Below are 12,695 nucleotides of genomic sequence, written 5' to 3' on the forward strand. Positions count from 1 at the left end.
GAAGCAAGTTGGTGGAAGGTTGAACAGTCCACCTTCCTGCTCCCCTCCCACTGTGACGCTGGCTGGTTCTGTGACCTGGGTGAGGAGATACGGACTGCCCCCCACTGGAAAGGGGTCAATACTGCAGCAAAGGTTTAAGAAGTGCCTCTCACAGTTCAGTGCACTATTCATATTGCATCCAACAGCAGAGCATTTTGACTTTCCTCAAAGTGAAAACGGAATCTGACCGCAACCTGTTTTGCAAAAGTGTTGCTTTGCATTGGCAGATTTTTCTGATGGCAGAACAGAAAAGCGATGAATGAGGTAACGGATGTAGGTGGGAGAATTGTGTAACTTCCTTTTTAAAGTACTCAGTGGTCTCTGGGGAGGAGTGACCTCATGACAGCTAGGAAATACATGTTTATTGCATTAAAAGGAATTAGTGCTGATGCTGCATGCCATAAAGGGAAAGTGAAATGGGAGTTGCTATGCTTCCTTCAGTCTAAGTATGGCTAAAATGAATTTAAAATGAATACCAATATTAACCTTTTGTCCTTTATAGGAGTGCCGACCTTTGTTTGAATTGATATACCTGCTGATAGACTTAAAGGTTCAATAGCATAAAAATATTTGTTTGCAAGATTGGACTGAATTGATAATAGATTTTTGCATATACATTGGATATTTTTTTCTTTTCTGGAAAGTGCCTTGAGATGTCATTTACTCATTGGCGCTATACAAATAAATTAACTGGAAAGCTTCAAAAGACATATTTGGGATTTTCAAGGATTTGTTTGAACTGTTCTATTCCGATTGTGGTGTGAAGTTGCACTTCATACAGCCATATTGATGTATTTCAGGTTATGTTAAGATTAAATAAGAGAACTGGATGCGGCCCTTATTCAACATCTTTCTCAGACGTTGGACTTTTAAGGATTTATTTGATCTTTTCTTTTTCCGTATGAACTTACGACACATCCTGAATTTTAAACATACAGGTTGGATGCAGAAATGTACATTTATTATGATTTTTTTTTCTAATCCACACAAGTTGAAAATACACAAAATACAAAGGCAAAATACATATGCACCAAAATTCATTTAAATTTTCCTTAGAAAGTTTCACCTCAATCGCATGCTTTTTATAACTATCAGCAAGCTTCTTGCATAACTCTGGCTGCTCCTTTGATGACTCCTTTGCTGACACCGGAAATGGTAAGCCTCATTAAAGAGGATTCCTGCTACTCGTTTTTCAAGCAAAGTCCACACATTTTCAATTGGTATTAGTTCAGAGTGGTTCTGAGGCCATTAAGATGGCTTGCGTAAACTTTCTTAAATTAGTTTTCTTGTTTATTTGGCATCATTGTCCTGTCGGAACACCTGGTAATGGTCATATCTCAAGCGTAAATTGCCATCCACCGATGAAAGGAAACTGGTCAAAATGCTAAACACTGGCCCAGGAACCACCAAGGCCCAAGTTGAGCATGAAATTGAAACAACAGAACAAAAAAAAAACAAAATCAGCTTAACTCCAATTATAAGAACAAATAATCAGTATTTTATTTTATTTTTGTCTTTGCTAAGATATTCTTTTTTTCCCCCGGGCTTTAAAAAAACTATTTTGAGACTTATAAAACTTGAGCTATTCAGTGTGTCTTCATGTTTTTGCAAGAGTCAAACAAAGTTGGACTGGAAGCTAGAGGAGAAGAGGAGTTGGACATGCAGTCTCAAATTGGTCCAGATGTGTGGGCATATTTTAACTCCAGGAGGCATTTAACCTGCTCCCAAAGAGCAAAAAGTAAGCACCAGCTGGTGAAAGCAATAACCTTTTGTCTCATTGTTTTGCTTACTCTTAGTTAACTCTCAGTCATCACAAAGTCACTACTTTTTGTATAGAGCAAGTAGCACAACAAGCACAACAGCATCTTGATCTAAACTTAATAATGACCTCTGTCAGGAAGATTGTCTAACATGTGGGAAGTAATCCTAGCTGAGTTGTACTTTGAAATATACTGGCTAACTTGTTAAACCCTGGATGTGAAAATATAATTTCATTCCCTATGATTACACGGCTGCAACTTTGAATGTAAAAACATCCAAGGTCATGAAACAGTGTTTTGGATATTGTAAGTGATTGTGATTTTGATCAATCATCTGTGCAAAGAAAGTGCTTTATAGCTCAAAAGCTCTTTGAAAAATGATCTCTCAGGTTTCCTTAAGCCTATATCTGGTTGGTAGTTCAGACCGTCATGGAAACTCCTTTTTAGGAAGCAACTGGAGGTTGGCTGAGCTCCTGTAACTTTTAGATGTGTTTCTGCTTCAACACCCTAAACCTGTGGTCCAAAGGACCAAAGAGGCCTACTCAACCTTGAGATTCTGTTGTGCTTGTTATTTGGATGTAGAGCTGCAGAAGATTCCAATTAACCTTCATCTACCTTGGACCTATTTCCAGGATTACACAGTATAACTTCCTAGCATCATCTGGCATTCCTTTCCTGTTCTGTTCTGCTGGGTCTAGTGCTAGCAGCTTGCTGGCTTAGGTGTAAATAAATTCAAAGATTTTGAATTTATTCTCCCTTTCATTTCTTATTTAGACTCAAAACAAAATTAGGCTGCAAACTCCTTTCTTTAATCTTCTGAGAGACCATATAGTCTTTATAATGTTAGATCTTCTATTTAGGTCAGTGGAGTTCAGAGTCTGGGGTCAATGCCATTGATGTTTTAGATGTAGCTCTGGTTAAATACAACTGGATTAAATAAGAATATCATCCAATCCCTGTTTGGATATTATTTTGAATGTTTCATTATCTGGTAAAACATCTTTTACTTTTAGTAGAATCCGTGAAGAATCTTTAAACCAAATAACCCTCGGACCATTATGGGTCCGAATTGAACAATTTTAGCTACTTTATACTCAGTGTTTTTCCCTGTTTTTATGCTAATGGGATGAGATTTTCCAGGCGTCAGTGGTTTTGTCAAGGTTAAAAAAATGGCCACTTCACTTCTCATTACAGCATCATTGAAATACGACCCTCTGCCCAGATGGAAACTAAAACAAAAAAAAAAAAAAAAAAACAATAATTTTACCATTATATAACATATGATATTTGTGTATCTGACCACATTTTAATCTGCAACTATGGGATCAAATGGGATATTTTTTTTCCATCATAAAATCAAACATTCAACCATTAGTTGGCAGTATGATCAGTGTAGGGGTTCTAATCTGAAGCGGTCTAATGATATATATATTTTTTTTCTGTTTTGGTATTATTGATTATAAATAAGTTCTATAACTGAAAAACAAATAGTCTGGATGAACTGAAAGCATATCCCAAATACTGCAAACATTCCTCTCCAACCTCAAAAATTATATTTTGTGTTTATTTGTGATTAAATATGTTGAGCTATTTCAACTAATATAGCTCACATTTTTCTTACTGATTTGCTTGCTTAAATGTCTTCAGTGAATCTTAATCCACACTAATCAGTCTACAGCAATATCCAATTTTATTTGAACATTAATTAATGGAATGGGGTTTAAAAACAATATTTCAGGCCGTTTTTGCGATTACGAGTCTTACTTGTTTATAACTTTAAACATATTGACATTGCCATTGATTATAATTTTGCTTTGCTAGAATGAAAACGGGTTCAAAATGTTGCAGTCAAAATATTCTTCTTGACATCAGCCTTTAAATGAGGAAAATTAATGAAGAGGAAAGTGATTCCCAAAGAGCTGCACATACATAAAGGAAGACCTTTAATTAAATCTGTTCCAGTTCTATATAATTTCACTGCTCCACAAGAAAAGCACAACAGCATACCGACTCTTCCAAAATGAAGCTATATCTTATCGGATCCTGATGAGGTCTGTCCAAGTGCAAGGAAGCCCCCGATAAGTAGTAGTCAGCTCTATTTTACTTATGATGCCAATAAATCCCAGAATTTATCTCTGCTGTTTTCGGGGTGACAGGTGCAACACAGCCAGCCGAAGCACAAACTCTAGGGGGGTCTCGGGCGTCTTGTGCCAACCAATGGGACGGCGCACCATGCCGGAGTCGAGCGGAGTTTGGGGTGATCGTCGGGCACCTGTGCCAATCAGGGCGCGGGTGGGAGGAGTTCAGGGGACTTGGAGGTGTGTCTCGAGAATGCGAGTCTGCAGCTGCATATTGTGTCTAAGACGGGGAGTAATGGTATGAGTACAGTGCTTTACGCAATTTTTTTTTATTTTTTTTGGCAAGCTTTTGGTTTTCGGTGAGTGAGTTGGAAGCTGATTTTCCACAATTTCTGTTCTTGCGTCAGTGACAGATTAAGCCAGAAGGCACAACAAGAGACGACGCAAAGAACAGTTGGACAAACTGTAAACTTGTGCAGAAGCAGCCCCAAAGTGCTCACAAAACTCGCAGTCTGAGGAGCCGTCAAAAAAAAAAAAAAAAAAAAAAAACGCAAAACGGCTCATCCTTTCTTGCTGTGAATGAGGGATACATCGCTGGACATGTGAATTTAAAAGGAGATACCTGCCAAGCACAACAATGAAGCCAACGTCTGTCCCGTGTTGCCTCGGCTTTCTCCTGACAAGCGTCTTGTTTGGGGTCGTCTCTCCACAATCAGGTGAGTAAAAGCCAAGTGCTTGCCACCCCCCCCCCCTTTCCCGGTGTTTCATTGGAGCTGATAGGTGCGAATCGAGCGGCGGCAGAAACGTGCCTACTTCTTCTCTCTTTATCAGTACAGTTTCTTGTTGTGCATAAGCAACACCATGTCCATGTATTCGTTTCGTCTGAAACAACAGCAACTAGAGTCTCTCTGCTCCGCTGAAAGCGCGTGTGTTGGTCTGAGCAGATGGCAGGTCGTAGCTTTGAGCTACTTGTGATTAACCCAATGGAGTGACTTGCTGTTCTTCTTTTCCAAAGCTACACTGTTGAAATGAGGGCATTTGATGTCCCTCACACGCGTCCTTTTGCGCGAAGTAAATGCGCAGCAACGGGCAAAGTTGCTGCTGCTCCTGTGGATAAACAGGCTGTCAAATGCGCAACTGTCGCGAAAGTTGCTTTGATGCTCGGTTGTTTGCTACCCTTACAGATTCATTTGTCCCAGATAACTGGGTGTGAGACGTCCTTTTATGTTTCCCAATTAATTGGATGAAGGTTTGCAAGACAGCAGGTTTCACGTGTAGCAGCTTTTTGCTCTGCAAGCTTTGTCAGACAAAGGACATCCGCAACTTACTTCTGCATTGATTGCCTCTCATGAGTCGCGTGTTGTTGTGTGTTAGTGTTTTTGCTGTGTAACTCTTTAACCCGCCCACCCATATGCAGTCTTTTAACCGGCATTTAAGGGGAAAAAAACTAAGCTGGGAAAAATCAGTTCTTTTTTTTTCTTCCTCTCTGTCGCTTCCCTCAGGCATTGCGTTGACAGCCAGTATTTCCGCGCACATGCAGGGCTTCCACTCTTGACAGTGGAAGTACTGTTTGTACAGTGCAATGACGCTCTTTATGCACAGGGCGGCATAAGGTGCACTCGGTGATGTGCTCCTGATGGAGATGAAAAAGGCTAAAGCGCCATCATAATCATGATCATCATAATGCATAATCATATTTTGGTTTCGACAAAAAAACAAAAAACAAAACAAAAAAACGAGAAAATCAAGCTCGGACTGGAATGAAAACAGGGAGTACAAGTACATTTGCTTCTTTCCGCTTCTTGGGTGTTGATTTACTGTTTTGTAGGAATTAATTAAGAATGAAAATTCATAATTAAATAACACGCTAAATACAAAAAAGGAACTATTTATACATTCGACTGATTAATCAGAACATAGATTTATATATTTGTTCTTGCAATGCCAATTCGTTCTTGTGATTTTTTATTTGTTCATTCAAAATGTATCCCCTTGTTCTTCAAGTAAGTTTAACATTTTAACTTTTAAACCGTTTACATTGTGCGAGAGTTAAATTTAAGGAGTGAAAGTAATAAAAAAGTAATCCTCGAAAGTTTGTTCTAAGCTGCCCTTTTGCTCACATTTAGTTGCAATAATGTAAATTTCTACGCGACGTTGATTGCGTTTTGTAGGAAAAATAATGACGTTGGCTGAACTCTTGCTGGACCCGTGCCTTTAAACCCAAGTGTATATGTGCTTTTATACGTCTTGCATTCTCTCAATGTTGTTTTTGTGTACAAACAAATGGAGTAAGGCGCACATTAAATTTGTATAAGTGGAAGAGTGTCGGGGCTTCTCCCACCCCTGTTCCAGCAGCGGAGCCCAGGATTAGGAAGGAGAAGACGAGAGTAATTCACTTTCACGCTAAAGCAAAAAAAACAACAACAAAAACTCTGCCATTCCGCCAGCAGAACTCCAAATTATGTAAATGTGCTTTGCAAAAAAGCAGTAAAGGCGACACAAAAGAGAACTGCAGACAAACGCAGGAAGAACGGATTATACAAATATCAGTGCGAGAATTGGCATAAACGCGGATTAACTTCTGTCTGTTGGGGAAAAAAAAGGAGAAGGCAATTTCCCTTAGTGTGCGCCCGTGCGTGAGCTCGAGCAGAACGCGCGCGAACGACTTCTTACGAGTGTGCTGAACTGAATGCTCACGCGCTTGTCTCACAGATGCTTTTTTTTCTTTCTTTCATTTTTTTTGAGGTTTTCTTTTAATGAATGCTTTTGTCTTTCTTAATGAGCCATAATGACGAATTAATGTAAAAATCCTTCACCATTTATGTTGCTTTAGTGGTTCTTGTCTTCAAAGTGCCACCTTTTTTATGGACTTGCGTTTGTAACTGATGTTTAATTGCTTATGCGTTTATGTTTTCATAAATAACTTGGCGTTTTCCACAGAAACAGCTCAAATCTAGGTGGCACCCTGGGCAGAATTTCTTTCATACCTCTTACATGGACTTTGCCTGACTATTGTAGTAAGTACATGATAGAAAATATTTTCCTTGACGATCAAAATAAAAGCACTTTCAATAAAATACTTTCTAAAAACTTTTTCCTCTCCTTTTGCTGTATTTATTTTTTTTATTGTAACTCAGTAAAGCTCCTGTGTACTAAGACGGGAGAAAAAAAAGAGTAAAATATACATTTTGTCCACGTTTTGTGACCAATAATATATCCAAATGGCCAAATTGTTTTGTTTGTTTTTTCCCTGTAAGATGAGGAAATCCTGATTGCCTTTTTTGAAGCCAGCTTTGTGAAGCAACATGTTGGGAAGGGGCGGTGTTGCTTTACTATAAGTTCCATAAAGTAAAGTAAATCAGACCTTCTGGCCTAGCATCAGAAAAAAATCATCAGACCACAGGAATAGTAAGATGGAAGATATTAGTGGCTTTGAAAGTCTATATTTTTTAAAAACTAAAGTATGACTAGTACCTTGACTGTATATCAGAGGTAAAGTTTTGCGTTGTCTGACCATGCTTCTACAGCTAAGTTCGGGATTTCAGGTTGGCTAAGTCAGCTAGCCAAATCAAGCACAGCAATACCATGGTCCTTGAATCAGATGTTGGTACTTGTAGCAGTGTGGGCAGGTGCCAAGTTATGATGTAGAATGAAATTGGCATGTCCTTTTGATTTTGTAGACAAAAGCATAAAGCACAAATTTCCTGGTAGGTAGCTGTGCTGACTTAAAAACTGATAGAACTCAGTGGCTCAATAGATCATCACTCTCTCTAGAAGCATCACACTGAAGCAAATTTGGTTCTGTGCCTCTCCATTCTTTTCTTTTTTGAATGAAATGCTAAATTTACTTTTATTTGAGGCATTTAGTGTTATGAGCAACAATCCAGTCCTGTTGAACTGGCTTTGTTTAAAAATACGTCTTATCCATGTTGTTTGTGAAGCTTTTCTTCTCTACATGTTTTCCTACCACACAATTTTCAACTGAGATCTGCGTTATCATTAGTAGAAGGTAATGATCAAAATGACATAAAGCTGCTTGAAAAATATCACTCTGTGTCATAAACATAATATAATTTGGGGGTTTCGCTTTTGGAATCAAACTACTAAAATAGACAAAACATCCAGACACTGCTAAATTATGCCATTTTTACGTATAGTACTTGTAAAACTGGTGTGTTTGTAATTTCCTGGCAGGATGTCTTGTGGCCCCTGGGCAAGGAAGAAGCTTAAGTAGGGCCAGAATCTCTGACCAGCCCCGTTTTCTCCTGTTGTAGAGGACTGTGTCTGCAGTATGCTGAATATACGTACCACATGGGTCGCTGTGCAGCGTACAGCTCTTCATTTGACTGCAGTTGTAATCTGGAACTATAGGAGCTCAGGAATGAGCTGCCATTTTCTAAATCATGTGGCCTCATTCTGAAAAAAAAAATTACCTGTGTGTATGAATGTTTATACAACCCATATAAAAGTGCATTTGCAAGTCCCCAGGTGTGTACATTGCTTGTTCAACCCATGTATTCAAATCAATATAGACAAACTGTTATCTTTAAATCATTCTCACTGACAGGCAATTCATATTTCCTTCAGCTGATTGAAAAGGTGGATGCGCAATGTAGTTGAAGAACTTTCAGTTGGTTTAGCGATTATCTCACGGCTGCACTGACTGGTTGTAGGAGAGAAATTGACGAAACATTTCCACTACTCGGATCCATTGTATATGCAAAATGTTTGCAAGGTTTGAGCACAAAATGGGGGGGAACTGAAGACTTTTCTTCTTTTTTTTTTTTTCTTTTCCTCATCTCAGTTTTTCTGGTTCTGCAACAAAGAGTGAGGCATCTTGTATACTTTTCTGTTTTGCGTGTTTTCTTCTGCCAGTTACTGCCAGGCGAAAGAATGGTGAGACATTTACCAGCCTACACTGCTCGACTATGTCACAAAGCCCTCTTACAGTCATATCTGCTGTCGCTTGTTAAAGGAGCTTTGACCCTGTGCTGACACTAGGCTTTATATTAGAAGAATGGCAGTCTTTGATTAGGTACCAATTCACTTCCATTTGTTGAGAAAAGGAATGTGAACCTTGTGTTTTTGACCCTTATTTTTGGCAGTTGATCCTTTTTTATAAAGATATTTTCTTTTTAATTTGATCAAAACCCTTTCCTTCCGGTTACAAAAACTAAAAATATCCTGTTAACACCTCACGGCTGACAAGATGTTATTATTTAGAATGTGTGAAAAGCGTATTAAATATAAGCCTTTGGATTTTTGCTTTTCATTGCTGAACATTTGTCGAAGTCTCTTCTTTACAAGAGTGACAAAACTAAGGCAGACTGTAATTTATTGTGTTAGTCTTCTCTGGGGACTTCACTCTTCAGCCGGATAAAATGATTGAAAAAACAACTTTATGGATGAATAATCCACACAGGATTCAATGTGAGTGGTGAAAACCACAGGGTCCTCTGTAAACCCTCACTGACTCAAAAAAAAGATTGATGAATACCCAGTTTGATAGTCTGAAGGGCAGGGAAAGCGAACACGTTTCTGTCAATAACGTTTTCTTATGGGAGTTTGATTTAATTTGTAGGTATAATTTTAAGTTCAATACTATTAAATCACTGGTATCAATAATAACATCACAGGAGCTTTCAGCTTAGTTTCTTATTGCTATTATCCAACATCTTTTTTCTGGTTATAACAAAGTTCTCAATTTATTTCACTTGCTGATTAATTTATTAAGAGTTTATATTCCCCCTTTTACCACCGGTTTTGACACTTATTTAGGTTTGAGCTAGTTGTCTCAAATTAAATATGACATATTTTGACCCTTTGTTCTTAGAATAGATCACTGGTTCTACTTTAAGACACTGGTTATAAAAAGTTACCACCTCCAAATTTACAAAGTTTTCCAAACATAATCATTCTGACAAACATTTTCAAAAAGCAAAGGTTTCCTACCAACCTCCAACTGTATATGGAGTCCAAGTGTTTAAAATATTGTGAAACCTGCTCTATTAAACCAGAGGAGGTTAAACCAGAGAAGGTTGAAATTCATTTTTTAAATCTTCTCTACTTATCTATCCCCTCAATTGTCTTTTGGTTCCATGATCCACTCCTCCTCCTGTTTTTATCCATCCAACTTTGCTGAAAAATAGGATCTTAAATAGTTAAAATGTGACACGTCACCTGACACGTCCTTGCTGATCAGCCATCGGAGATAATGTAAATTATTTACAATGCTGTAATTTGTTGCCTCTTTCCCTAACTTTTTGGGTTACACCGCTAATCATTCTCTCTTGCTTCTATCTCTTCTTTCTCCCTCCTGTGTCTCTTTTTCCTATCTTTCCAGAATAACGGTTTCTTCAGTAAATTAGCTCATTTGTCGAAGCTCATTTTGCGCTATGGAGGACTGATCCTGCTAAAATTGGCAATAAAAATAAAATCTGTACATTTTTCCTAACATAGAGGTTGGATCTTTATTTTGACCAGCAGAAGAGAAGCTGACTCTAAATGACCACCAAACAGACTCCTTCTTCTGGCCAGACTTTTTTTGACAGTTTATCGCTTACAAACAGAGGGAGTAAAAACAAAAGAGTATAATGAAACAAAAATAAGAAAATTAATTGATGTATGATTTAAAAAGCTTCTCTAGATTAAAAAAATATATATAAATACAAACTATGTTAAACAGAAGAAATTTGACAATGAATACAAATTTATTAATTAAATACAGGATTTTATAAAATGAGAAAAAAAATAATTAAAAAGGAAACTTAATTTGTAAAACAATAAAAATAAAAATGGAACATAAATAATCGTGATAAATTAATACTGTTAAATTAAAAACAAATATTATTTGACATCACACTGATAAAGTAAATTAGGAAAAAAATATATTTTGGATGGAATATTTACCGCAATTTTAAAGCCATTTTATCTATTTCTACATTTATTGTCAACTTTGGCAGGTTCAAACCTCCGTACATTGACTCTTCACACTCCATCTGCATGTCTTAAAGGTAACTTTTTCTTGCTGAATTGTCCTGAAGTTCCTTTTACACCACTACTCTGTGAGAGAGATGCACAGAGAAGTTTATATTTTGTAGAATCTCTCTCTCTTTTTTTTTAAATGGAACAGCTTATTCAGTCATTGTTGTTTAAGCCTTGGATATATTCTGGTTCAGTTAGGAAGACAATTTTATTTGAGTTGCTTATCTTTCTTTGATGCTACCTGATCAGTGTCTGTTGGAGGTTCCAAGTATTTGAGTCATTATCTACCTCACTGCCATCACTTTTTTATGGTGCTTTTCAGCAGCAGTCTTTCCTTCAGCTGATAAGCATGAAGGAGAGACATAGAGAGAGAATGCATGGTTTTGTGTTCCATGCAAAACCAACAGCTTTTTTTTCCCTTTTTTTTAAGAGAGGCTAGACTGCTAGAAGTGTTCTTCATTTTAATTTGTGGCACCGATGCAAACGTTTACGTTATTACACACTGTATGCAGGAATTTTCCACCTTACAAAAACTAGATTTCCAAGAATCAGTAATTTAATGTGCAATACCCCGAATCCTGTAGCAAATTTCAGGCCCTGTAAACATTTTTTGTTTGACGTCTGACAGTTGTGTCTGACTAACTCTTACATTCATACTAGTTTTTAAGGGATTTCTGAGATCAGTGAACAATTAATATTTTGTGCTATGAATTAACTTTGAAATTACATTGCAAATGGTTTTTAGAAGAGATATATTTCTAATGAGGATCATCAAAGGCAGTCCAGGCATGAGTGGATTCCTATTTTATATACCAGAAAAAACCTGGATTTGTGTGTGCTACCGATTCATTTACTGCAATGTTGTGCTTAAACTTGTTTTACTTACTTGCAAAATGCTTTGTTTTAACACAGTTGTCCTATTTTTTTCTTTCCTCTGAGGACGAGAATGGAGTCAGTTTTTCAATTTGACTTGTTGATGGGCTCATAACCAGACTGTCTGCGGCCAGCAGAAATGATTGGATCATATCCTCTCTGACCTTTACCAACTCGTGCACCCTCATTTATCACCTGCAGTTATGAATGTGCCATACATGTGCATGTGTTTTGTCATGCATCATTGTCAGCTTGGCTATTAAACATGCTTTTTAGAGAGGGATGTCCGAGAAGGACCAATGCGTCACCAATGTCGTGAATATGTTTAATTGGGCTATGTTAGAATTCAAAATGCATTTTAGTAAGTGTGGCTCTAACAGTTAGATTAAATTGCATTTGAGAAGGTACATTAGAAATTGAATGTTTATTTCCTCTTTCTCATCTCATCAGTATTATTTTGTTGTTATACTTTCTATTTTTGTTGACTGCAGGATGAGCAAGCTTGAGTCTTTCTCTGTGAAAGGGGAAAAAAGAAACTAGACACTTGAGAAATGCAAATAGACAGTCTGCATAACTCAGGCTCTGGAGTTCTAAATACACAACAACGGAAGTCCTTCATTAACAAGGTAGTGCAGCAATTTCTCATCGGCACAGACATACTGGGTATGTTTTATAATATACATCAGTTGCACTTTAATTAGGTTGGTATATGTGCATCTGGCCTCCAAGGGGAGTTTGAAAAAGCACAATGTAGAGCTTCTGCAATGATGTAGACCTTCTATCTGTGTTGCATTATAATCAACGTGAGCAAAAATCCAAGACGTTAAGCCAGATAATATGGACACATGCATTCTCTCTGAGAAAGTTTGATATCCCTGCATGACTGCTGCTGCGGGTTTCCTTCTCACTCTTTGAGGAGGTTATTCAAAGAAAAAGCACAACCATACTTCCACATTTTTAA

At 37.5% G+C, this 12,695-nt stretch overlaps 1 protein-coding gene across 1 annotated transcript in view; it reads left to right on the plus strand.

Annotated features, from left to right (window-relative positions):
* Positions 1–3,412: 3,412 nt before the first annotated feature.
* The window catches only part of erbb4b (erb-b2 receptor tyrosine kinase 4b), a 268,481-nt gene continuing 259,198 nt past the window's right edge, over positions 3,413–12,695 (plus strand). Inside the window, exons 1-2 of the mRNA XM_016673896.1 lie at positions 3,413–4,175; positions 4,285–4,593. Coding sequence (XP_016529382.1) covers positions 4,515–4,593 — 79 coding nt within the window. The 5' untranslated portion in view covers positions 3,413–4,175; positions 4,285–4,514. The remainder of the gene's footprint in view (positions 4,176–4,284; positions 4,594–12,695) is intronic.

This window comes from Poecilia formosa, unplaced genomic scaffold (assembly GCF_000485575.1).
Source record: "Poecilia formosa unplaced genomic scaffold, Poecilia_formosa-5.1.2 Scaffold84, whole genome shotgun sequence".
NCBI lineage: Eukaryota > Metazoa > Chordata > Actinopteri > Cyprinodontiformes > Poeciliidae > Poecilia > Poecilia formosa.